Source organism: Monodelphis domestica, chromosome 3 (genome assembly GCF_027887165.1).
Source record: "Monodelphis domestica isolate mMonDom1 chromosome 3, mMonDom1.pri, whole genome shotgun sequence".
NCBI classification, from domain to species: domain Eukaryota; kingdom Metazoa; phylum Chordata; class Mammalia; order Didelphimorphia; family Didelphidae; genus Monodelphis; species Monodelphis domestica.
Genome location: NC_077229.1, coordinates 41,857,430 through 41,884,321, shown reverse-complemented (window position 1 = coordinate 41,884,321; position 26,892 = coordinate 41,857,430). Strand labels below are relative to the sequence as shown.

At 43.4% G+C, this 26,892-nt stretch overlaps 1 protein-coding gene and 1 long non-coding RNA gene across 9 annotated transcripts in view; one reads left to right on the top strand and one right to left on the bottom strand.

Annotated features, from left to right (window-relative positions):
• RPH3A (rabphilin 3A) overlaps nucleotides 1–26,892 on the top strand; it is a 344,277-nt gene that overhangs the window by 181,679 nt on the left and 135,706 nt on the right. For 2 of the 8 annotated variants that reach the window (XM_056821712.1, XM_056821711.1), the window contains exon 3: nucleotides 5,802–5,932. The exons of 3 other annotated variants lie outside the window; for them this stretch is intronic. Coding sequence is in view for 2 of the 5 variants with exons in the window: in XM_007490018.3 (XP_007490080.2) it covers nucleotides 12,135–12,136 (2 nt within the window). In the remaining 3 variants the exon portion in view is untranslated. Of the gene's footprint in view, nucleotides 1–5,801; nucleotides 5,933–11,697; nucleotides 12,142–26,892 lie in introns of those variants that run through there. 3 more of the 8 variants (XM_007490018.3, XM_056821716.1, XM_056821717.1) reach the window with 3 other exon arrangements.
• Nucleotides 20,396–22,702, bottom strand: LOC130458215 (uncharacterized). Its single transcript, XR_008917313.1, has 2 exons — nucleotides 22,482–22,702; nucleotides 20,396–20,559 (listed from the first exon to the last, which is right to left on the bottom strand). It is a non-coding gene; the product is annotated as an uncharacterized LOC130458215 (long non-coding RNA).

The following is a 26,892-nucleotide window of genomic DNA, read 5'->3' as shown; positions in this document are numbered from 1 at the left end:
TCCTAAGCCAGTACTGATGCTGGTTTCTGCTGGGCTGAAGTCCCATGACACTTGCTTCTTAGATCTTGTTTCTGGGCTGGTTGTAATGTTTAGCCTGGGTTTGTGGACCCCTGGCTGGAGCTCCTCAGACAGATAAGAGACTCTACTTCCTTCACCTAGAATAGAAAAGAACCAATGAAGATCCCAAAGACCTAAGACTATTTCTTGGAGTCACATGGCCTCAGGAAAAGGAGACTTGAGGCCCCTCCCTTAGTATGAGCAAATAAGTCAGTTCATTCCTCAGACTCTTATGAGAATGCAGGAAAAGTCTGGGTCAGTGCTGACTCAGGCCATTTTAAAGATGCCAACTGTTCTTGCTATTCAACCAGTGAAAATATTCTTTCCACCAGGTGATAGACCAATGCTCCAGTCCTTCAGTCTCCTAGAAGCAGTCCCCTAGCATCTTACATATAAGTGATGCCATCTTAAGTGGTTTGGGCTTTCATTAGACCTTCTCCATTCCCCATCCACATAATCTATTATATAGAAATAGTTATTTACATATTGGTTCTGCCATTAGAATATGACTTCCTTGAGGGCAGGGGTTGTGGTTTTGCATTTAGTTTTAGTTTTAATTTTTGTATCCTTAGGGCTTAGCAAAGTGCCTGACAGTTAGTAAGTGCACCCTGAATGCCTATTGCCTGCTAACTTAATGGACCATGGACTTTCAGAGTTGGGAAGGACCTGAGAAATAAGTCTGTCCCATGCCTGTATTTATGAAACTCTAGCTAAAATCTCCCCTGTGCTGGGCATCTGGGTCCCTTGCCTACCCATATCTGCTGCAAGTTTATTGTCTTCTTTCTTTTTTCTCCTCATCAGGCCCTGGATGCCAGGTGAACTATAGATCTGGGGCTCTCTGGGCCACCAACATTTTCTCTGGGGATTCTGTTCTGTTCTGCCCACATTACTTCCCATCCTGTCATCAGACTTTTCTCTGACTCACCGAGGGTAACCCAGAACAGGGATTCATCAGCTCCCTGGATCCTTGTTTCACTTCCTATTGGGATCCATTACTGAGCCTTAAAGAGGCTTCCTAGAAGAATCAGTTTATTTGGAATATTTCAGGGAAGCTCACATGGCTTAACTGGAGATCTCCAAGGGATCTTGGAGGGAGAGAAGGGGCGATGAGGAAGGCTGCTAGGACTGAGCCAGCCTTGCTGATCCAAACTAGAGCAGTCCACTAATGTTCCATATAGACCAGGAATGAGATCCCCAAAGCAAGAAGTACTACAAGCAGGGAAGGTGCCAGAGAGCCTCTTGAGGCATTGACTAAATTCCAGTGGTAACCCATGACTTCTAGGAATGCTCTGGCATTACAATTCTACCTTTCCAGTTTTCCTACAATTTCCTTCCCTTTCCATAGTCTATAGTCCACCATATTGTCTTCCTTTCTTCTCTCATTTTCTTGTCTTTGCATTGGCTGTACCCCTTACCTGGAATGTACTTCCTCTTCACCTTTTCCTCTTAGATTTTCTGACTTCCTACTATTCCCTGTCTTCACATTGGCCCACCCTCCATCTCTTCTGCTAACATTGTCTCCTCTGAGATTACCTTCCATTGACTTTTTGTGTCTTATGATGTCATCATCATTTTTCAGTCATGTATGACACTTCATGACCCCATCTGGGTTTTCTTGGCAGTGATTCTGGAGCGGTTCACCATTTCCTTCTCCAGCACATTTTACAGATGAGGAAACTGGCACAATAAATAGGTATGTTCAAGATACAACTAGGTGGTGCAGTGGTTAGAACACTGGGCTTAGAATCAGGAAGACTCATCTTTCTGAGTTCAAATGTGGCTTCAGATACTTAATAGCTGTGTGAGCATGGACAAGTCACTTCACCTTGTATGCTTAGTTTCCTCATCTATAAAATTAACTGGAGAAGGAAAAATAGCAAACACTTAACTATCTTTGCCAAGAAAACCCCAAATAAGGTCATAGAGAATCAGAAACAACTGAAAATAAAAAGACTTAATAACACTGGACAGATCACTAAACCCTGTTTTGCCTCCATTTCCACATCTGTAAAATGAACTTGAGAAGGAAATGGCAAACCGCTCCAGTTTCTTTGCCAAGATAACCCCAAAGAAGTCTTGGAGAATTTGAAACAACTGAAAAACAAAAAAGACCGAATGATCCTGGACAAGTCACTTAACCCTATTTGCTTCAGTTTCCTTATCTGTAAAATGAGCTGGAGAAGGAAATAGCAAACTACTCCTATATCTTTGCCATGAAAACCCCAAATGGGATCATGAAGAATCAGATATGACTGAAAATGACTAAACAACAAAAGAGGAACAAACAGGAGGAGGACCAGGGACAGGACAGAGATATCCTGTTGGCAGAGAAATATGCATCCAGAAATCTCAGATCAATACCAGAGTGCCTAGAAAGGTGTTTCTCATATATGGGGAGGTGACTCCCCAAATGCCACATGCCCCAGACAGAACTCTGGCTCAATCTACAGCCCCATTTCCTTTGTCTGAGAGGATGTAGCTAGGTCAGAGGAATGGATCTCACTCAAATAATGGGATGTCAGGCAGCAATAAAAACTCCTGAGGTAAAGCCAGAACTGCAGAAGACCCTGGGGACCCACTAGGTACCCTGGCAGTTTAGGAAGGAATATAGAATCACGATGGTCAGTTGGATCTAGGGAAGTAGTCCAGAGATGGTAGAGCTGAGTTCGAATCCTGCCTTGGACATTTACCAGCTGTTTGAGTCTAAGCAAGTCTGTTGTGGTCTTTAGTTTCTCCATATTTAAAGTGGGGGTGGGTGGGTAATAGCCCCTACCTTCCAGGATTATTGCAAAGCTTAAGTATGTCATTGTAAGTAAAGAACTCTGCAAACTGTAAAAGTGCTAGAGGAATGTCAGCCTTCTCAGTGATGGCCCCAGTGATCCTGCCCCTGGCATGTCTGTCCCAGGCAGGAGAAGTAGGGATGACATGTGCTTCCCTCTGCATCCTGAGGACCTGAGGCTCTGTGCTGGTAGTTGTTGAGTACTATCTTGGTTTGACAGAAGCTTCTGGAAAGGGCATGGGAGTGAGAGCCTGTTGGGGGCAACCTGGGGGATCTGAGCTCTGAGTGTGCCAGAGAGAGAGGAAAACCCTTGGACCCCAGAGGCTGGTGATGTGTTAGGCAAAGAGGATTTTCTATTACCTACCATCTTTGGTGGGGGTGGTGGAAAGTGCAGTATCTCTTCCTTCTTCTCTTTCTCTGTCTCTGTCTCTTTCTCCCTTGCTCTTTCTCTCTGTGTCTGTGTCTGTGTCTGTGTCTGTGTCTCTGTTTCTTGCTCTCCCATTTCCCCCTTTTCCTTTCCTTTTCAGAAATGAGAAAATCACAGAATATCAGGGCTGGGAGAGCCCCTAGAACAGAGGATGCCAGAGCTTTAAGGTTTGGCATCAACGAGCCTTTTCCATCTAATTCATCAAGAATGTATTGTATAAGGCAAGCGATAAGAGATAAATGAACAGAAGGTTTAGCTTAGAATCCAGAAGCCTGGGTTCAGATCCTACCTTAGACCTGGACTGTTTGTATGACCTTGGGGAAGTCCAGTAACTTCTCAGTGCTCCAGCCAATTCTCTCAGACTGAACTGCAGAGCCATTGCCTGTCAGCATTGGGAGAGAGAGTTTTCTCATTTAGAAGTTCTCTCTGTCAATGAAAAAACAGGTTCAATCCTGGTTCTCTCTGTTTCTCTGCCTCTCTCTCTCCCCTTCTGTCTCTGTCTCTCCCTCCCCCTCCCTCTCTTCATTTATCTTCCCTCCTCCCTTTTTCCTCCCTCCCTCCCTTTTCCCTCTCTTTCCTTTCATCTTTCCCTTCTTCTCTCCCCCTCTCTCTCCCTCCCACCTTCTCCTCTCTCTCCCCACTCTCTGTCTCTTTCCCTCTCTCTCCTTCTCCTTCTCCCACTATCTTTTCCCTACCCTCCCTCCTAAGTGTTTTGCAATTATGATCTCATTTGATTTTCACAATAAACTTAGGATGTAGGTGCTATTATTATGCCTATTTTATAGATATAGAAACTGAGTCAGACAGGTTAAGTGACTTGCCTAGGATCATACAGCTAGTAAGTATCTATGGTTATTTTTGAACTCGGGTCATTCTAACTCCAGACCAAGTGCTCTTATACATTGAGATTTTGTATATTTCTTTGCCTGTTTTCATCAATGGTCATTAAGTCTATGAGAGGAAGCTCTCATTTAGTGGGCTGGAAAGAGTTAGAAAGATTTGGATTTTAGTTCTGTCTCTGACATTTATTTGTGAAGTAAAGGGAAATCACTTACTTTCTCAAGACTTTAGGTCACTGAGTCTCTAAATCTCTATTAGTTTATAGAGGATCAAGGTAGCTAGATGACTCAGTAACTAGAGAACCAGTCCTGGAAATGGGAGGTTCTGGGTTCAAATGCGACCTCAGATATTTCCTAGCTATGTGACCCTGGACAAGTCACTTAACTCCAGTTGCTTAGCCCTTACTGATCTTTTGTTTTGAAATCAATACTTAGTATTAATTCTAAGACAGAAGGTAAGGGTTTAAGAAAAATAATTATAGAGGATGGCAAACTGCATCAGTATAAGACATCCCTATTTTGAGCAAATCTGGCTCCTCATTTATGAAAAGACTTTTAAAAATAAACCACAAAATGCCCTGCCACATAGCAAGGACTCAACTTACATTTGTCGATAGGTTAAAAAACACTCATTCAGGAGAGACATTTTGGTATAATGGGTTGAACTGTGAACTTGGAGTCAGAGTTTGAATCCTATCTCAGGCTCTAACTATGTGACCTTGGATAAGTCACCTTCACTACCTCAGTTTCCTCATCTATAAAATGAGGAAAACAGTACCTGCCTCCTAGGATTGTTGTGAATATCAAATGAGATATTTGCAATCCTTCAATAACTTTATAAATGCTATTATTATTGCTGTTATCTGTATGATGCTTGGAAAATTATTTAATTCCTTTTTACTTTTTCATCTGTAAAATGGGGATAATGATAGCAGCTCCTTTCCCAGGTTGTTGTGAGTGTCCAATTAAACAATCTATGTGAAATGCTTTGCAAACTTTAAGGCATTGTATAAATATAATGGATAATTGATAACCTCATAATTATTAGTAGAAAGAAATGTGGATGTGAAATCAGAGGATGTTGATTTAAATCCTGGCTCTGCTTCTTATCACATGATGTCTTCTTATTGTATTAATGTCTCTGGGCCTCAGTTTCCTCTTCTGTAAAGAGAGGTGGTTGGACTAGATTGCTAGTCAGATCCCTTCCAGCCCTAGTCTATGGTTTCTGGTCCTTTGATAGTAATTTCAGAAATATTTATTAAGCACCTATTATTGCACAAAACCCTGGAGATAGATGCCCATATGAAAAACAGGATAGTCCTTGCCCTCAATCTGAAGAGCTGATTTAATTTGTCTTTATAAGGTTTCTTTTCCCCATCAATCCCTGCATAACACTGTCTGTCAAGCATGTTTTTCTCTTGCCTGGATTTAGCCGATGTGGTTTCCCATTGGGAAGGAACTGTCTGAGCTCATGGCCCAGCCTTGGTCCCAGCAATCCATCTTTTCTCTCACTGCCCATCTGTTTGCTCCCTTTCTGGGCTTTGCCTCTTCCTGATCCTCTGTGATTATTTGTTTTTTGAAGAAAGAGGTCTATACTTCTCCTCCCCCATTGGTATCACTGATGATGGAGTGTCTAGGAGGTTTTTAAAAGAGGAGGATGGGCTGAAACCTTTAGTCAACTCTCCTCTTGCCTCTACAGGTCATCTTTCCTTTGGCCTTATTCTGAGAAATTGGCCCCAAAGCCTCTGAGAGAAAGCTGAGGGGCAGAAACGCAGGAAGCATCTCTATGGAGTGCTACAGAGGGAGGAGACAGCTTTAGCGTTCTTGGTGGTAAGTAGAGGAAGGCAGGATTTGATCCACAGTGTCCAAATAAGGGAGCATGATCATCAGGGAAAGATGGCAGCCCTTTTAGGACATCTTATTGTGAAATAAGAAATGAGTTGAGATCTGGGTTTATATTAATCTGCCATTTCTTTATTACTTGTGTGACACTGAGCAAGCCATTTAACTTTCTGGGGAGGCCTCAGTTTCCCAAGATGTAAAATGAGGGGATTATTCTAGATCCACTAATTAATTAACACGATAGAATGTAAGCTTTTAGAGAGCAGACATTATTTCATTTTTTGGTATTTCCAAGAGACAGCTAGGTGACATTGGTAGAGCATTGGGCCTGGAAGATCTGAATTCAAGTCTGGCCTCAGATACTTATTAGTTGTGTGACCCTGGGCAAGTCACATAACCCTGGTTGTCTTGGTCTCCTCATCTATAAAATGAACTCCATTATTTTTTCCAAGAAAACCCAAATGGGGTCACAAAAAGTCAGGCATGACTGAAAATAACTAAGCAATTTCCAAGACATCACACAGTGCCTGACATATAGTAAGTAGGCACTCCATTCTTGTTGTATGATTCATTCATTCATTCATAAATGCATTTGTTCATTCAGAAAACGTGTTTTGTCTTTATTGGGTTAGACCCTTGGATAGATACCAAAGCTAGATAAGGTGTGATCTCCCTCCTCATGGACATACAGTCCAGGAAATGGAAGAATTAATGCTATGGTCAGCCTCTTCCATGTCTAAAATCTTTTTATTCTGTCTTATATGTTTATTGAGCCTGTTTGGTTTGCTAGGAGGTCAGGGCATCCCAAGGCTCCATTTTTTGCCCGTCTGTTGGAAAGTGTAAAGGCAATGATTCCCCTAAGAATTCTGACTTCCTGGGAGGCAAGCAATAGAGAAAGAAGAAATCATTTTCTAGGGCTTTATTTTTCTAAGTAAAAGTAGCATAATAACATAGAGGCAGCAAGGTAGTGCAATGGATAGTGCTTGGAATCAGGAAGACTAATTTTCATGAGTTAAACCCGTTTGCCTCAGTTTCCTTCTCTGTCAAATGACCTGGAGAAGGAAATGGGCAACTATTCTAGCATATTTGCCAAGAAAACCCCAAATGGAGTCAAAAGAATCAGACCTGACTGAAAAACAAAATAGAAATAATGGCATTTTGGACAGAGCATTGACCTTGGAGTCAGGAAGAACTGGGTTGCAATCCTACCTCCAACTCTTCTTACCTGTGTGAACCTAGGTAGATGCTTCACTACTCCACTAATATACCTGTTACTACCCTTGTGTGTGAGAAACTGATTTTACAATTACGTCTGCCATTTTAATTGAACACATTAAGAAAGTTAACTCCCTCAAATTTATCCTGGGTCAGAGTGGCAAAGGAGCAAATTTCAGTTTGAAGACGAAGGAGGAATATCTCCTAAATGAGATCTGCTACCAAGTGGAATGGACTTCCTTAGGAGGTAGTCAGTTCCTGTTGAAGGATGGGTTGGACTGAATGTTCCTCCAACTCCAAGGATCTATGATTCTATGAAATGCAAAGTTATGGAAGGGCTACAATCTGTATGGGCAGAGGGAGTCCCCCACCATGGGAGGCCCCCAAATCATCAAATTGGCATTATCTTCTAATTAATATCTATGGAGATTTAGGGAGGGGTTCAACAAAGGGCATAGAGTAGCACTTCCAGTTGACTCCTTTGAGAGCTGAGACTTTGACAGAATCTCAGTCTTTCATTTTGTAGATGAGGAAACTGAGACTTTGAGAGAGAAAGCGATTTGTCCCAATGAATCATAAGATCACAGGAGAGAAAGCAATTTGGGTCATAGAATTACATAGCAAATTGAGTCACAGGATCATAGATTTAAAGATGGAAGAGACCTTGGATACTATTGAGTCCAATTCCCTCAGTTTTGCAGATGAGGAAACTAAGACCTGGAGAAGAGAAATGACTTATACAAAGCTATGTAAGAATGATGCCAAGGTCATAACTTTAGAGGCAGAAAGGACACCCTCCCTTTCTTTTACAGATGAGGAAAATAAAGAGCTCTACATGCTTGCTCCAGGTTATCTAGGGAGGAAATGAGCTCATCCAGGCACAGAATCCCACCCTTCCTGGTTCTATAGTGATATGGGATCATAAGATTTAGTGTAGAAAGATACCTTAGAGCTTACCAACTCCAATCTTCCAATTTTACAGATGAGGAAACTGAGTTCTGAAGAGATAAAAAGATGTTCCCAGGATCCCATAGTTGGTAAGGAGTAGAATCAGGGTGTAAAACCATATCCTCTGACTGTAGGTCAAAACTTCTATTCACTACATCACTGGACCAACTGGAAGGAGACAAGTTGGGAGTCACTGGACCTTGGTTCAAACCCCAGCTCTACCTGGGTGACCTTGGAGAAGTCTCTTAGCCTCTGGATACTTTGACTGAATGTTAATGTTGACCAGGAAGCCTGATAGAGACCTTCTGTGGTCTTCTTTACTACAACAGCAGTGAGGAAGATGTAGGTCAAAGCAAAGGGCATCGGGAAGGTGGACCCTTTGACTCAATTCCTCAAAGCAGTGCATCTACATCAGGATCCTTTCTCCCACACTCCTACCATTTAGAGAGGTTTAGGCTAACACATGGTGCCCACTGGCCACAAGTCAAGGAAGCCTAGTTGGAGCTGGGGAACTGGCCAATTTACCTGACCAACCTCAGTCCGGTGGGAAGCCTTTGAAGAAAGGTAGCATTGAGGAAGTAGATGATGTGAAGGTGATTCCCTTCTTTCTAAAGTTCCTGCTGTGTTAGAGATATGGATCTAACCCATATGTGTGCCCTGGATCCCTTAGACAGACTGGTGAAGACTATGGATCTGTTCTCAAAATCATACTTTTAAACAAGAAAAATAAAACACCTAAGATTACAAAGGAACCCAATTATTTAAAAATATAGTCATAAAAATATTTTATTAAAAACCAACTTTTCAAAGGGCAGCTAGGGAGCTCAGTGGATAGAATCAGGCTTTGACATGAGAAGTCTTGAGTTCAAATGTGGCCTTGGACACTTCCTAGCTGTGTGACCTTGGGTAAATCATTTCCCCCCCAATTGCCTAGCTCTTACTTCTCTTCTGCCTTGGAACTGATATTTTGTATTAATTCTAAGACAAAAGGTATGAGTTTAAAAAAACTCCCAACTTTTCAGACCCCCAAGTTAAGAACCCCTCCATTGAAGGATAGCATTTAAGGTGGTTGGAGAAGATGGTTAGGGTGGGATATCTTCTTTAAAGCAGAGTGAGCATATTGCCATGATTTCAGGTCATCAGGAAGAGTTTAAAGTTGACCTATGTGGAAGAATATTGGGAAAAGAGCAGTCTCCCCAAAGACACAGAGTCACCGAGTCTTGGAGCTCTGGATCATAGAGTTATAGAGAAAGGGTCTTGAGAGTAAAGATATTAGAGCTAGGAAGGACCTCAGAGCATAGAATGCCATGTGGACCATGGTTAGAACACAGAATATTAGAGATGGAAAAGATCCAAGAACAGAGAATGTCAGACCTGGGAGAGAGGTCTTAGAAGATGAAATGTAAAATCTAGGAGGGGTCTCAGACCCTAAAATGTCAGAGCTGGGAAGGACTGTAAAACCAGATGGCATAGCTAGGAAAGTCCTTAGAACAGAGAATGTCACATCTGGGGAGAGGGAGGGCGTCCAGCACATTTCCTCATCTTCCATGAGATCTCTTGGGCGTTTCCAGCAATATCAAATGTCATTGCTGTCAAGGACCTCTCAGACTGCCTAATACAACCAGTTCCTTGATTTGACAGATGAGAGAACTGAGCCTCAGAGATGTTTCTGCAGTATTTGAGTTCAGACCAGCCTGAGTCTTCTGACTCCCAGGCCAATGCTCATCATTCAATGCTCTTCCCACTGTGTGTGTTACATGTTGAAACAAATGCTACTATGACCCCAGCTACTGCTCTGAGAGCCCAGATGGCCTCTTTGCCCTGTTGCCCATCATATCTACTTTTAGATCTTTGAAGAAACTCTCAGAAGGTAGCCCTCTTCAGCTCTGAGTAGCAATTGGAAACATGCCAAAGCCTATGTTGAATCATCTGGTTGATTGGTCAACGAGCATTATTACATCATGCTTCTCATATGTGGCACAAGGCTCAGTGCTGGGGGCACAAAGACATACATCATACAATTCCTGCCCTCCAGGAAATTGTGTTGACTGGAGGGGATATAAAATGTGCCCATAGAAAAAGATACAAAACACACGCAGAGGGAGAGATAACAGGTTGCTTGGCCAGCATGATTTATCCCCTGTATTAGCATCCTCCCATGCCCATGCAAGGCCAAGGATCATTGGGTTGTCAGCTTTTCTACCTTCACAATCCCCCCTCTCTTTTCTGTAGAATTTAGGCTCACAGAGAGCTCACTACTTTAGAGGTGAAAGAGATATTTAAATGGCCATCTAGTCAAACTCCCTCATATGGGGAACTGAGACCAAGAGAAATTTGGTGATTTGGCCAAGGTCACAAAGGAATAAGGACAGAGCTGAGATTTGAACTCAGGTCCTCTGACACCAAGTCAGTATTCTTTGCACTATGCCTTTGACTGAGCTGGTTGGTCAAGTCTAATAAGATGACCAGTTGAAAACTGTCACAGCCACCTAACTTCCAGTTACATGCAGGGATTATCAAACACTTGTGAGATAGCATCTAGTTTCAAATCTCATCTTGGCCAGTTGTTCTCCAGATGACCTTGGTCAAGTCTTTTTATTTCTGGGGGGTCCTCAGTTTCTTTACATGTAAAATGGCAGGATCAGGCTAGATGACCTAATCTAATTTCCCCTCTTGCTTTAGATATGTTAGCCTATTATTAGTTACCTAAGAAGAAGAGAGCAGCTTTGGAAAATTTTACTTGTCCCCTATTTAGACATAAAGGTGGCCCTGGCCATCTTGAGTGTGCCTGCTCTCCAAAGGGTTCAGGTCCTGGCATGGTGTCCCAGAGAGAAGGAGGAAGACTTTGATAGCCATCCCTGATTGTCCTTATCCAGTCTGGCTTTGTGTCCTCTTGGGTCCTGGGCATTGTGAAATCGGAGGCTTGCGGCTAGCTCTCTGAGGACTGAGATCTGTGGCTATACTGGGATGAGAAGCAGCAGAAATCCAGCCTTGGAAAGGGGCATGTTTCAAGGAAAGAAAGAAAATCATTCCATTTTGGAACAGGCTTAGCGGGGAAGAGAGGGTGGGGGGGGGTCCTTCCAACTCCCTCTTCAGCTCAGCTTAGGGGGAGCGTGGGGACTCTGCTGACTGCTCCCGAGGTACAGGAACGCTGAGCTGGGCGGTGGGGTCTAATATTAGCACTTTGACTGGGTGGTGGTAGGCAGGCATTCACTCTCCTGTGTGCATGTGGGAGCCTGAAGCCTCACTCCAACCCCCGACCTCCCCTCTCTCTGTGCATCTCCTCATACTTTCTCCTCTCCAGCTCTAACCACTGAGTGTGGCTTCCATTGCTCCAGGGGTTCTTGCCTTTTTGTTTCCCTAATCTCCAATCATTGGGCTTTTGAGAGGGAAGCCCTATCTCTTCACTTTACAAATGGGGAGACTGAGGTGTGGAGTGGGGAAGAGACTTGCCTAGGGTCACTGGAGATGCAGGAGGCCAGCTGGGATTTGAACCCAGGCCCTCTCCACTTTGGACTTCAGGTTCAGATCCTTTCCCTCACACCACAATGCTTCTCTCTCTTCTTTCTTTTTTGGGGAAATGCCATTGCATTCAGCCAACTGTGATGGTGTGCCTTCATTTCTGCTCTGCCTAGGATCTGTGTGGCTCTCCCCCCCCCCCAGCCCCACCTCCACCCCCTCCTTCCCCAGGCATCTTGCAAATAAATCACGGGTGGTAGACAGGCTTGCCTCACCCTGCGGGGGGGAGATTGCTGGTCCAGATCTCGGGCTGTTAGCATAGACCTCTGCAGCCGCAGCAGCAGCAACAGCAGCAGCCACAGCCACAGCTTTGGGCACTGGGACGCTCTTCATTTGTCTGCTGCCGGCAGCCCCGGAGAGTTGTGAAGGGAGAGGAGAGAGTGAGCCAGGAAGGAAGGCAGAGACCGAATACTGCCTGGCTGGGCTGAGGGCAACCAGAGGGAGCGTCTTCTCCTCTTCACCCCGTCTCTGACAGCTGGACCGAGTTTCTCATCGCCGCCAGCCAGAGATGTAGAGTAGTGTTTCCTTTTCTCTTTTGGGTCCTGCATGGCTCGGAGGCGGGAGGGGGTGGGAAGGGGTTGGCTTGATTCGGAGGTGGAGGTGAGGAGACTGGGATGGGTAGACTGTCCATCTTCCTTCTGTGGACCCCCGCTGAAGCTCCAAGCAGTTAAAGGAGTGATAAGGACACAGCAATTTCCCTAAGGCAGAGGGGTGGGCAGAAGGTGTTGGCAGGAGATTGTGTGGCTCTCCCCCTCCCATCCCTCCTTCAGTGCTTGGTGGCTAGGTATATGTCCTTCCTTCCTCTCTTCGGGGCAGTGGGTTGGGTTGGCTCAGAATCGGGGTGGGGGTGGGGCAGGCAGGTTCCAAGGGGGTCCTGGTGTGCATGTGTGTCTGGCTTGATCATGCCTCTTTGAGCACATCTGCAGCGTTTTATCACCTAAGAGGCAAAGAGAGCCCAGGGAGATTACTGCTTGGTGTCCCAGGAGGTGGTGTGATTCCCCCGCATCCCACCCCCTATATATATCTCTATAATATATAGGAACATATTGTATATATGCACTCTGATGAGCTCTTTCAAAGTAAAAGATAGTTCCCTGAACGTGATGAATGAATGAACTGGTTGGGTGGGGGAGCTGGGAAATGTCCAGACTTTGGTTGGCATGAGAGAAGAGAAGATAACTAGTGCCCAGATAACTAACTAGCTGCTTAACCCTTGCCTCTGCTTGGGAGCTCAGCTCAGGAACCTGGCCCAGGGACAGCCCTGTGGCTAAGTTTGTCCAAGGTGGCATTTGGGCTTTTAGCTAGCAGATTCATAAGGTACCTCTGTGGGGGACCAGATAGACTGCAGAGGAATTGGAGAATGAATGCTCCAGGTTCTGCTTGCTGGGATCTGGGTGAGTCTTTCCTACAGGGAGCAGGGAGCTCCGGGAAAGCGCTGCTGTCCATGGTTTTGCTGTGGAGGGAAAAGGTTCCAGGGCAAAGTTCCAGCCTTTGCCTTCAGATGGGTTTCTCAATCTTTGATGCTCTCCCTGATCCTTACCGATGTGGCTGGGATCCCAGTGGTGCAGGTTGCATCAGCCTGATTGAGAGGGGGAGGTTGTGGTCTCCTATAATAGAATCTGAGAACCTCAAATTTAATCTTTTTTTAAAAAAATGCTACTGGCATGAATCTGTGATTCTTTGAAATAATTTTTGGTTGGTTTTCCCCCACCCAACTAATAATTTCAGTCTTTTGAAAGGAATGTCTTTATTTTTTAAAATGTTTTTGGCATTATCTCAGAGAATACTTAACTTCTACTTTGGTCTTTGTGGGCTGAAGGAACATAATACTCAACTCTGGTGGATGCAAAATGAAAAACAGGCACATTCATTTTATTCATGCCCAAAGTACATAAAATATCTAATTTCCAGGGTTTGCCACTGTGTAGGAAGCTTAGGTAGGCAGGCATTCCTAGGGAGGAGGGAAGTGTGGCCTTGTGGTTACTGCTGAGGATGGAAAATCAGGGCTCCTGGCTCATATTCCTGACCTCACCAGTGACTTGTTGAGTGACTATGAGAGAACAGTCATAGGACTTGAGTCGTAATACATTTTATCTCTTTCCTTTCTCCTTTATTCAGCTCCATCTTTGCCCCCTCCCCCCTGGGATGGCTGAGATCCAAAAGGACCACATCTCCCTCTGTCCCTCCCCCTCACCCAGTTTAAATTGGTGCATTGTGGTGCATTGGAGGAGGAAAAAAACCCAGAGAAGCATCAGCTTGTATACAAAGAGACATGGCCAAAGAGTTAGGGTTACTGGATTCTTATCCTGACTTTGCCATTTTCTTTGTGGCTTTGGGCATGTTGGTTCTCTTTTTAAGACCTCATTTGGTTCCCTGTATTCTGATGGATTGGATTAAATGAGTTCTAGAGGTCTCTTCTAGTTTGGAAATTCTGAAATCCATTGCAGGTTAGATGAAGAAAAACCAGGAACTCTTGAGGAGAAGGTCTGGATGAATACTTGCATCTCCACCTGCTGTTTCTTTATTCTCACTCCCTAACATATCCCATCCAACTTTTCTGGCCGCAGGGTTAGAATCTGGGGTGCTGGTTTCCAGATATTCCTTTTGGTCTTTGTCAAATTGTGTGGGTATCTGGATGTATACACATGTATGCATTCATACCTTTGCCTATGCACCATAGAGAACTTGGGATTTCTTCTATGAATGAAATAGACATATGGACAGCTTCTTTGCTCTTTAGACCATTCAAGTGGGAAAATGGCTATGAGATTAGGCAACCTGGGAAATGATAAGAAGATAACAAAAAGTGAGCATGGTTTATTCCTATTTAAAAGAAATAGCTTTAACCTGGGAGAAAAATAAGCTGGAGTTGATCAACTGAAATGATTCAGTTGAAGCTGAGAATTGAGGGTTTGAATGGTGTGGCAAATAGAGAATTAGGAATTGGTGCATTCCTTCCCTTCTCTACTCTACGCCAACCCTCATGATATGGGTCCTAATGGCAATGAAATACTTCTCTCTTTCCTTGCTTTTTCATCTGTGTCAAAGCCATCAGAATCTTCCGACCTCTGGTGGCTGCAATGGATGGATGGCGTAGACATTGAGAATTGCTTCCCCCTTAGGTATTGCTCCTTCCTGATTCTGAAAGGATTGAGTTGGGTTGGGGGCATGAAGTAATGTGGTCCAATGCAAAGAGTGCCAATTTTAGAGTCCGAGCGCCTGGGTTCCAATCTTGGTTTTGCCATCTGTGTGACACTGGGTCAGTCACTTCACATTTCTAGATCTCAGTTTTCTCCTCCATAAAATTGGGAGGGGGATTAGACTAGATGACTTCTAAGGTCTCTTTCAGTTCTGAAATGCATTGTTCTATGTTGAATATTCTAAGATTCTTCCTAGATTTCACAAGGTTTCTCCTAGCTCTATTCTCTGATCCTATGACAAAACTTCCTTTTTAAATTAGTCAACAAAAATATGCTAAGCATCATAGTCACTACAAAGCTGTTTTAGGAACAACGAGAGAGGTGTAGGATGAGAATGAGACTTAATTCCTCTCATCTTCTAGGATTTTACGGTCTCTCAGAAGTGCCCAAGATAAGATACAAGAAGATATACCCAATAAGAACAAGCAGTCAGTGCTAGGGGTTAAGTTAATTTCCCCATTACCGAGTCTTCAAATATGCTTCCATATTGTGGGTGCCATGAAAGACATTACTGTTCAAGTATAGTTTGGACTGGATGCTCTCCTGTCTGTCTTCCAAATACACAGTTCCATGATTCTGTCTCCATCATCATTGTCTCCAACTATTTGAAGGGCTGTCAAGGGGATGAGGAGTTAGATTTATTTTGTATGCGTCCAAAGGGAAGGGTTTGGAGCAATGAGGGGAAGTTAATTGAGAGGCAGATAGATAGATGTCTCCTTGGTAAAAGGAAGAGTTTTGTACCCAGTAGAGCTGTCCAGCAGTGGAATTGGCCGCTTTGGCAAGTGATTGTGCTGTCTCTGAAAGCGTTTAAGCAATGATTAGATGGCTACTTGTTAGGATATGCTACAGGGGACTGATTCATACCTCAGGTTGGGGTTAAGCTAGATGGCTAAGGATATAGTCTGTCAATGATGTTATTTTGTCAACTTTGGTAAAGTCACTTTAACTCCTCATCTGTAAAATGAAGGGGTTGGACTAGATGGTATCAAGGTCACTTCTCATTCCATCAAACAACCCATGATCCTATGAGTGAATAGCCAAGACATTCTACAAGAATTCAGAGAAGTGAGGCATCACTTGAACAGCGTAGAGTAATCAAGGAAAGCTTCATGGTAGAGGTGTTACTTAAACTTGCTTTGAAGGACTAGTTAGAGGTGAAAAAGGAGGGTAGTCTAGGTGGGGGAAACAGTGCAAGAAAAAGTTTAGAGGCAGGCAAGTTAGTGAGGAGTTCATGTATGGACAGAGTGGGTGAAAAGGGTTATTGGAAAGTAATAGTAGTTTTAACAACAATGGCAATGTTAATGGTTTCTTTGTCACGTCAGCAGCAGACTTCTGTTCCAGAAGTCGATTTGTATAATCTATGTGGACAATTGGCCCTGTGCTGTTATAATAACTTCATGGTAGATTATCTGAATTAAAAAAAAATAAAATGACAAACTGTTATTATAATGTACTTGGTCGAGTGCCAGTGGTATGATACCAGCTTCATTTGAGTTACAGAAATCATTATTTCTGTAATAATATTGATAATAATGGATGTAATAATAATGATAATAAAATCATATTGGATTCTCATGAAAGGCAACATGGGAGAGTAGAAAGTGTCGGACTTAGATGCAAAAGACCTGAGTTCGATTCTCAGTTCAGATGTGTACCATCTGTGTGATGCCCAGAAAATCAAATTCTTTTCTCTGGACCTCAGTTTCAACCTCCACAAAATGACAACAATAATAGATGAATCTTCTTAGGAGTTATTGGGAGTGGTTGGCAAACCTAAAAGCACCACATAAACATTAGCTTTATTACTATTCTGGTGAAAGTGTGAGTTGTGTAACCCATCCCTCCGCCCTGAAATTTCACCTGAAACAATCCCAATCAATCAATCTATTGATTCATCTCAGCACTGATTCCAGAAGAGTCAAAAGGAGGATGTTGCCCATGATCATTATCCCAGCAATCTTTCTAACCTTCTGCAAAGAGCATGTGAAAGGGGAAGGTGAGGAGACCTGGGTTCTAGGTAATAAGAATAAGATCTGCAACTTAGCAGCCATGTGAACTTGGGCAATTTGACTCAACAAATGGTTATTGGGCACCTGCTGTGTGCAGTACATTGTGCTATGTGTGTGGGGTGGAACCCAAAGCTTGGATAAGACATGGTGCCTTCTGTCATGAAACCTACCGGGGTATAGTGTAGCAGAAAGAGGGCTGAATTTCTAGTATTTACTATCTGTGTGGCTATGGACAAGTCACTTAATTGATGTTGACCCCACTTCCCTCCTCTATAGCGCAAAATCTGTTTTCTAAAATAAGAGGGGCTGGGAGGCAGAGTGGGGAGGTCTAAGGTCCCTCCCAGTTTGAACATCCCCTGTTTGAAGGTCCCTCCCAGCTTTGATATTTTGTGTTGCAAGGTTCTTCCCACTACTCAAATTCTGTTCCAAAAGGCTCTTCCAGCTCCAGCACTCCATACTCTTCACCAGCTCTGACATAATCTGTTTCTTACCCAGACTCCACAGGCATTGGGAGAGAACCCTATGTCCTCCTTTCCCTCCTGGGTCCTGCTCCCATTTCCCTAGACTACCATGCCGAGCAGATGCCTGGGAGAATCCAGCAGCATATTGGTGTGGTGCAGAAAGCAGCAGTCTGCAGTGGCACGATGGTTTCCAATAAGTAATTGTATTGCTGTATTAGACTCAGTGATAGAGGGTCTGCTTGGATTACATTCTACTGGGGCTTTGCCAACAACCAAAGACTGAGCAATCAGACAGAGGAAACACCGGAGCTGGGCTGGTTTTTTTCCCCCTTCCCTACAATTAATCCACAAGAGGAAACTCATCTGACAGCTCCACAATGATAGGTCTGGGAAGGATTTATTTTGGGGGAAAGCTCATCACATCTCTCTGACATAATCCTCCATACAGGATAATTCAGATACCAACCCCCCTTCCCCCCACGCACACACATACCCCTTTTTAATAAAAAAGGAGTCTACATAGTGACAGGCATCTTGTGAATGAAAACAGCTTTTGATTTGTGCTATGTTATTTGAGGACATTTGAATACCAGCACCTGGTTCCATGGCAGACTGAGGACTCAAAAAAGGGGGGAGGAAGAGGGATATCAGAAAGTTTATTTATCAGATCTTTTGATGAAAGATTATGCCCAAAAGGAGATCTCTCTCTCTCTCTCTCTCTCTCTCTCTCTCTCTCTCTCTCTCTCTCTCTCTCTCTCTCTCTCTCTCTCTCTCTCTCTCTCTCTCTCTTCCTATCTTCCTCTCCTCCTTCCTCTTTCTCTCTGTCACTTGCTTCTCTCCCTCTCTATCTCTGCCTCTCTATCCTCCCTCTTCCTTCCTTCCTGCCTGTCTCTGTCTCTGTCTCTCTTTCTCTCTCTCTTTCTTCCTCTCCTTCCCTCTCTGTCACTCTCTGCCTCTCCCTATCTATCTCTGCCTCTGTATCCTCCCTCTTTCTCCCCCCCCCCTCTCTCTCTCTCTCTCACACACACACACACACACACACACACACACACACACACGACAGCTTCTTTCTTTGTAATCTCACATGCATAGAGACATAAAAATGATCTGTGGAGAAGGTCCTCACAAGTCCCTGGGACAAAGAGCTTTGAAAATGAGGGTTAGCAGTTTGGGGATTATTTTCTTCTCCATCCCCAACCTCTAAAACACTGGAGAGCTTGGAGACCTTTCTGTATATAGCCCGACTCCAATGAGCCCAGAGAATGAGGATGGACACCACAGCCCCTGCAGGTCCTCTCATACCTTGGATCCCATGATTCTTTGGAGAAAAAGACTTTCTCTATGGTATAGCCTCAGTTAACGTCCTACCATCCACAGAAAACATTTCCTGATCCTGCCTTCCCATTGTTGATTATCACCAATTTATCTTGTATATGTCTGGTTTGTCCACAACTGTTCACATTTGAACCCCTCATTAAACTATGAACTTCTTGAAGGCAGGGACTGTCTTTTGCCTTTTCTTTGTATAGTCCAGTGCTTAGCACAGTGCCCAGGGCACATAGTAGGTATTTAATTACTGCTTGTTGGCTTGGTATAGACTGTTGGCTAGACTCCTGTAAATAGGATAGCATAGAGTAGAGTTAGAATGACTGGGTTCAAATCCTGTCTCTACTACTTACTCTCTGGGTCAGTTGTCATTTAACAACCTTTCTGAATCCTTTACTGTGGCACTGTGCTATAAGCCCTGGGAATAGAAAGAAAGGCAAAATCATGGCCTTGGGCAAGTCTCTTGACTCCTCTGGGCCTTAGTTTCCCCACATATAAAATGAATTTAAATGAAATGATGATGATTTAAAAATAAAACTCTTACCCTCTGTCATAGAATCGATATTAAGTATTGGTTTCCAAGTCAGAAGAGCAGTAAGGACTAGGTAATTGGGGTTAAGTGACTTGCCCAAGATCAAACAGCTAGGAAGGATCTGAGATCAGATTTGAACCTAGGACCCCACCCCTTCATCTCCAGTACTGGTGCCCTATCTATGGAGCCTCCTATATTAGATGATTTTTAAATTTACCTCAATCAAAAGCTACTTAATTCCTCTGAACCTCAGCTTTTTCAACTGTAAAATGAGGGTAATTGGTGTAATACCCATCTCCCAGTGCTGTAGTGGAATACCTGAAATAACGGATTTAAAGCACTTTGCAAACCTTAAAGTGCTGTGAGAGTGTTATTATTATTATTACTCATAAAAATTCTTCTAGTAACAATAATTATAAACATTCTTCTAATAATAATTCTATTGTTATGAATGTGGTCACGGCCAAGTCTTTGATTCCAAGATGGCGCAAGGAAGGGGTTATAGTCTATTCCATGACAACTGACTGTCAATCAGTCAATAAACATTTAGTCCTACTGTGTGCCAAACTCTGTGCTGGATTCTGGGGATACAAAGACAACAATGAAACTGCTGCCTTCAAGGAGCTTACGTTTGCTCAGGGGAGACAATATATACATGTATAAATCCAATTCTCTTCTTCCAACTGTGCCTTGAATTCTCCAGAACTGACTCTTCTGGTACCAAGTGAGATATCTTCTTTTGGCTTAGTACCTCCAATAATAATGATGATAATAACAATAGAATTTATATAATACCTACTGAGAATCAGGCTAAGTGGTGCTAAGCACTTTACAAACATCTCATTTGATTTTCACAACAATCCTAGGAGGTATGATTTCATTTTACAGTTGAACATCTGAAGGAAACAGAGGTGATTGCCCTAGGTCACACATGTCTGAGGTTGGATTTGAACTCAGGTCTTTCTGATCCATATCCAGTGTTCTATTCACTGTGCCACTTAGCTGCCTACCTCTGTCTCTACATGCCATGACTAATGGTGAAAATGGGTAGGAGGAGAGAAAATCCTCTCCTCACCAAGAGGTGATGACTTCATTCCTCACTGACTGTTGGCTCCTGCCAGAAAATGTTATACATAATACTTAATCTAAGTCTTTAAGAATGTAAAAAGCAGAGGGTAGGAGGGAGTGTGTTCCATGCATGGGTCAGTACAAAGGCACCCTCTACAGGAGATGAAGCACCATTTATGAGGACCAGGAAGAAGGCTAGTTTATTTATATTCTAGAAACTAGACAAGACCTGGAGTTCCAGCCGGTTGTTCAGGGATTCATGGCATGGTCCCAAGGGCAACTCTCACTGAGTGTAGATAATTCAGTAGAGTCCCACTCCTACTACTGTGCAGTTTACCTAGAAAGAACATCATAACAACAATTATTTTTTATGGGAAAAAGGTAACATTAGCTTTGCGAGCCTTATGAGGGCTCAAAATGCTGTAAATAGAAATATTTAGAAGTCAAAGAATGTCCCATGAGTGATGGAGGCAGCAAGATAAAGTAGAGAGAACAATGGATCTGTGGCTGGAAGACCTGAGTTTGACTCTCAGCTTTGCCACTTATCTTTGTGACTTGATGCCTCTGGGTCTTCATTTTGTCCTCTCCAAAAGGAAGGGATCAAACTGAGGTCTCCTCAGCTCAACATCTGCAGTACTTTGGGGAAAGGTTTGTATTAGGAATGGAAGTGTCAGCAGTTCAAAACAAAATGAGGAAACATGACAACTAAACAGGGCTGTCCTTCCTAGAAACCCAGTCCTCACCCCATTAGTGAGAGGGAGATGTCAGGTTAGTTCTATTTTCCAGCAAGAGTCAATGCTAAATTCATCTCTCTGCCAGGAATGAGAGTACAAGGGATTCCGGCCACTCCCTTAGGCAGCAGAAGTGGATACAGGAATGAATCTCTTACTATTAACAGCTTAAAGCCAGCCAGGTCCTCCTCCAAGAGCCAAAGGTTAGTGGCCTGTAGCAAAGGCTGCTTGGATGCCCTGGCAGAGGTGGAGAGCTAGGACCTTGATTCTGGTGATGAAGGGCCCTTTTCTGTTTCCCCTGCCAGCTAGAAATCAACTCAGCCAGAAAGTACATGAGCTCTTGACCAATAGCCAAATTAGGGACTTATTCTTAGATCTAGGCATAGAAAGTTTTCTTGCTTTGCCACAACATCTGTAAGTTACTTGAGGGCAAGGACCCACTTTTGTACCTTCACATCTATTCCAAGTGCAACTTCTGACAGGCAGTAGGCACTGAAAAAACAATTTGTCTTTTGTCTTCACAGTCTTTCCCCACTCTAATGTAATCAAAAGAAACAATATTTGTAAAGCCCATGGCATAATGCCTGGCACATAGTAGGCCCAATAAAAATGCTTATTCCCTTCTATCCTTCTCATCCTGGTCTCCCCAACCCACTCCCCCATTGGATCCTTATTTGGATGGATAAATAAGTAAGCAAGAACACCTGGCACAAAAATCCTTTCCTGACACTGTATACAACATGTTGACCTAGAAGTCCCCACTTTTTTGCCACAAGGAAGGAGTTAGGTTCCACTATCTCTTTTCTAGGAGTGTCACTGAGTTTAATAGGCATTTAAATTGAAATAAACTGAATCAAATTGAAATTTGTGCCCATGAGTGAGAGAAACTAGAGAAATGCAAAGGTGGCTGAAGTGACTTAATTGCATTCTGAATCTTATTTATGTTTTTTTCTGTCTGTCTATGCATTTATTAATTTAACTATTCCTCCTCTTTCCCTCTTTCCCTCCCTCCCTTCCTCTCTCCCTCCCTTCCTCCCTTCCTTCCTTCCTTCCTTCCTTCCTTCCTTCCTTCCTTCCTTCCTTCCTTCCTTCCTTCCTTCCTTCCTTCCTTCCTTCCTTCCTTCCTTCCTCCCTTCCTCCCTTCCTTCCTTTCTCCCTCCCTCCCTCCCTCCCTTTCCTCCCTTCCTCCCTTCCTCCCTTCCTCCCTTCCTCCCTTCCTTCCTTCCTTCCTTCCTTCCTTCCTTCCTTCCTTCCTTCCTTCCTTCCTTCCTTCCTTCCTTCCTTCCTTCCTTCCTTCCTTCCTTCCTTCCTTCCTTCCTTCCTTCCTTCCTTCCTTCCTTCCTTCCTTCCTTCCTTCCTTCCTTCCTTCCTTCCTTCCCTATCATCTTATCTTCCTCCCTTTCATCTTATTTCCCAACCCAAGCTCATTTGTCCCCCTCCTTAGACAGTCTAAGGTTCATCATGTTGGTGCCAGATTTAGTTTGGACACTTCATATTCAGAACTCCCAAATTCAGGTGAACCACTAACCTTGGTCTTCATGGTGGCAGGGATGGGCGGCATGTACCACCATGCCCAACTAAAGCAGACATCTTAAAATAACACTTCACATAAGTACAGCTCCTTAAACTTTACAAAATCACGGGTCTTTCCTTCTAGAAAATGGTGGGAGTTCATGGCAATCCATTGAGGTAAATGCAGTAGGGCAGGGCTGTGGTCATAGCTGAGAACAACTTCCTGGAATCCAACGAACTTGTGATTTTGTGATGTCATAGTTTCATGTTATTTGTACTTTCATACCAAAACTTTTCTCCCCATTTTTCAGATGAGAAAACTGAGTTTGGAGAGGTGAGATGATTTGCATTAAGTAATGCTGCTAATAAGGATCAGAACTAGGATTTGGACTTCGGCCTAGATCCTCCATTATTCTTTCTACCATGTTGTTTTAAGATCACCCTCTCCTTATCTGGGTCCATTCCATTGGGGCTGAGCTATGTGACTGACATTGAGATAACTGGTAGAAGGCTATAGGCGAATGGGTTGTCTTCTACTGGACCAACATCCCAGATTCTGGGAGCAGGGAAGAGAGAAATGAAATTCAGAGGAAGAGATGGTGCTGAATGAGGTTATGACCAGAGTCGGGATTTGGACTCTAGGAAGCGGAGTTGTTCTCTGCTGCAACCACAGCCTTGTCCTACAGTGTTTGCCTCAATAAATTGCCACCAAGATAATACACGTACAACCCAGTGGAATTGCTTATTGGCTCTGGGAGGGGGGAAGGAAAACATGAATCTTGTAGCCATGGGAAAATACTTAAAAATAAATTAATTAAAAAATAAATTGCCATGAACTCTTGATCATCTCTTGGCAGGCTGACTCAAAGTCTTCTGAAAGGGAAGGCCTGTGACTTTTTTTTTCCTTTAAAATTCTTTTTTATTCTAAAAAGTACAATGAAAAAAAAACCCAAATTAAACCTCGATCTTACACAACGCTGTATTGTCAAAGCTATTTACAATCTGTTCCCAAATCTGCCTGTCAGCTTTAACAAAACCATCCCCAAAATCCCCTGTTGGCCCCAGAGTCCCTTTATGACCTCTTTTCTGTCTGTGTTTTCAGCTTTGGTTTTTGGTTTGGGTTTTGTTGGCTTGGAAGGTTTTTGTTGTTGTTTTTTAATGTTTGTGTCCGAGATTGACTCTCCTCTTTCCTCCACTCCTCCAGCTCCCCATGGACCAGGCCATTAATTCAACATGTTGACAGATAACTGTAGGGAGGTGGGAAAAGCAGTGTCTTTGGTCAACTTGATTTTGTTGAGCACTTACTCGATTAAGGACTTTGTTAAGTACTTACTCGATTAAGGGCTTACTAATTGTCAAGAACTGTGCTAAGCATTGGAGCTTAGGTCCCCACCACGTAACCAGTTGATGACAACAGCTGGTGTTTAAATAGCACTTTAAGGTTTGCCAAAAGCTTTATAATTGTTATCTCATTTGATCCTCACGGCAATTCTGGTTGGAGGTGGAAGTTATTACTATCCCCATTTTACAGATGGGGAAACTGAGGGAGATAGTGGTTAAGTAACCTTTCAAAACCACACAAAAGCTACTTAAGGATGACTAGAACCCAGGTCTTCTGATTTCCAGTTCATTGTTCTTTTCATTGCACTAAGTTGTGTGAGAGTCTCTTCCAGCTCTGATATTCCTTTGTTCTAAGACCCCCTCCGCTCTGAGCTTTGCTTAGAATAGGAAATGTCAGGATTGAGAAGGTCCATAGGCCATAGAATGCCAGAGCCAGGAAGAGCTTTAGAACATGCAGTTTCAGATCTGTGAGAGTTCTGTTCTGCCCAAGGTCTCATAAGCTTAGAAGTGGAAGAGAGAGTTCTAAAATTTTGTTTCATTCTTTCCTTCCTGGGGCCATCTGTTCTCTATGTCTGAAGTGACTCCATTGGAGTGGATGGATGATTTCTCCCTCCAAGATGAAGCAGAATAAACTGCTCTTAAAAAGAGGCTAACAAAAGAAACACAGCTTTTTTGGGAAGTGGTTGGGTCTTTAACTATCTGTCTTGCTGGAAAAAGTCCCAGGTGGGTAAGAGAGAAACACACACCTGTTCTGAGCTGGAAAGCACCTGGCTTGTTTGCCAGGCTGGAAACGAAGTTAAAAAATCTACAAAGGGGACAGTTAGGTGGCTCAGAGGATAGAGAGCCAGGAGGTCCTTGGCTCAAATCTGGCCTCAGGTACTTCCTAACTGTGTGACCCTGGGTAAGTCACTGAACTCCAAATTGCCTAGTTTTTACCCCCCTTTTACCGGTGGAGCTGACACTTAGTCTTGATTCTAAGACAGAAGGTAAGGATTTAAAAAAAATTCTATCCAGGAGGCACCATGCTACTTACAAGTGAAATATCCCATGTGGATGCTGGGGAAGCCCACTGATTTGTCCCAATGAGGTTACCCTATGTTTTGTTTCTGGGGATGAGATGAGCAGTTCTCCCAGAAGGCTCTCTATGTTCCCAGATCTCTTTTCATTCTGGGTTGTTGTGCTTGCCTGAAGGTCTAATTGAGGCAACTGGCTTGGTTCTGATGGAGGAGTCAGGGTGAAGGCAGAGCTTGGAAGTCTCTGGGGCCCTTGGGGACAGTCCAGTTTTGTCCTAGGAAGGTCTCTCTTTCTCTCTCTCTCTTCCCCCCTCCCTTTCTCTTCCCCCATCTCTCTCTCTCTCTCTCTCTCTCTCTCTCTCTCTCTCTCTCTCTCTCTCTCTCTCTCTCTCTCTCTCTCTCTCTTCTTCCTATTTCTATGGCTTTCTCTCTCTCTGTGTCTTCCTCCTTCTCTCTCTGTCTGTCTGTCTCTGTCTCTGTCTGTCTGTCTGTCTGTCTCTCTTTCTCAGCAGGGGATTAAAGTAGGCTGTTCTTTAGAGAAGTTGAAGCCTTCTTCAGTAAGGATTGACCCAATAAGGATCTTCCCCTTCCTCCTCTACCCTACATCTTCCCAACTAGAGATGGATCTGGGCATGCCCCAATTAATGGACTCATAAAATGGTGAACTGGTAGGGAGGAAGCTCATAGTGTAGTAGAAAGAATGATAAAATGGGAAGAACCTTGGTTCAGATCCAAGATCTGCTGGTTTGCTACCTGAGTAATCTTGGACAAACAATTTTTTAAGCCCTTACCTTCCAGCTTAGAATCAATACGGTGTGTTGGTTCCAAAGTTGAAGAGCAGGAAGAGCTAGGCAATTGGGGTTAAGTGACTTGCCCAGGGTCACACAGCTAGGAAGTATCTGAGGCCAGATTTGAATCTAAGATCTCCTGCCTCTAGGCTTGTCTCTCAATCCACTGAGACACTTAGTGATCAAGTCATTTTAACCTTTCTTTATCTGAAAGGATACAGCCAGACTCGATGTTTTTAACCCTTACCTTCTGACTTAGTAACAATTTTAAGACAGAAGGATAAGGGCAAATGGGACTTAAGTGACTTGCTTAGGGCTACAAAGCTAGGGAGTATCTGAGGCTAGATTTGAACCCAGATCCTCCCAACTTCCAACCTGGATCTCAGTCTAATGTACTATCTAGTTGCCCCCTTGCAGAACTGGGTTTAACCCCTCTGATGGTCATTGTGGTGGTGGTAGAGGAAGGGGGTTTGTACAGCTAACTAATCTAAGCTAACTTTCTAACCTGGCATATCCCAGATATGTTCTGTGTCTTGGACCTCTTTGGTAGTCAGTCACAGATCAAACGAGATAAAATTTTCTTAACCCATTGCTTGGCACATAGTAGGTGCTTAATAAATGTTTGTTCCCTTTGTCTACTCTCTCCCACATCAGCCTATCTAAATCTATAGAACTCTTTTCAGAATTGTTTTTAAATGCTTCAAATAAAATACATAGGATTCTAAAGAAAGCCAATTATGGTGGGAATATAGTTATCAAAATATATGTTTTTAAAGTTCAAGGACCATGGGCAGCTAGGTAACACAGCTATGCTGGAGATGGGAGGTCTTGGGTTCAAATCTGGCCTCAGACAGTTTCTAGTTATGTGACTGTGGGCAAATCATTTAACCCCAATTGCCTCAGCCTTTCCACTCTTCTGTCTAAGAAGTGATACTGAGACAGAAGGCAAAGGATTAAAAGAAAAATTCAAGGACCTCAGGTGAAGCCCATCTAGGATTGTATGTCTGGGTAGGAGATGCACATTTGGTAAGGGAAAGGGGTAGAGTGGAGAATGATAGGATCCCAATCTAGAAAGAATCTTGGGGACCTTCTAGTCCCACCCTTTGATGTTACAGAGGAAGAAACTAAGGTCTGGGAGAAGGGAGGGAAATGATAAATAATCAGCCTACTTTTCCTAGCTCTTTTCTTTTTGGGTGAATCATGAGTTTCTCATGATAGTTTAAGAGCATTTGACTAGAGGAGATGAGTTGTGGCAGTGGCCTTGAGAACAGGATATGAAGTCAGA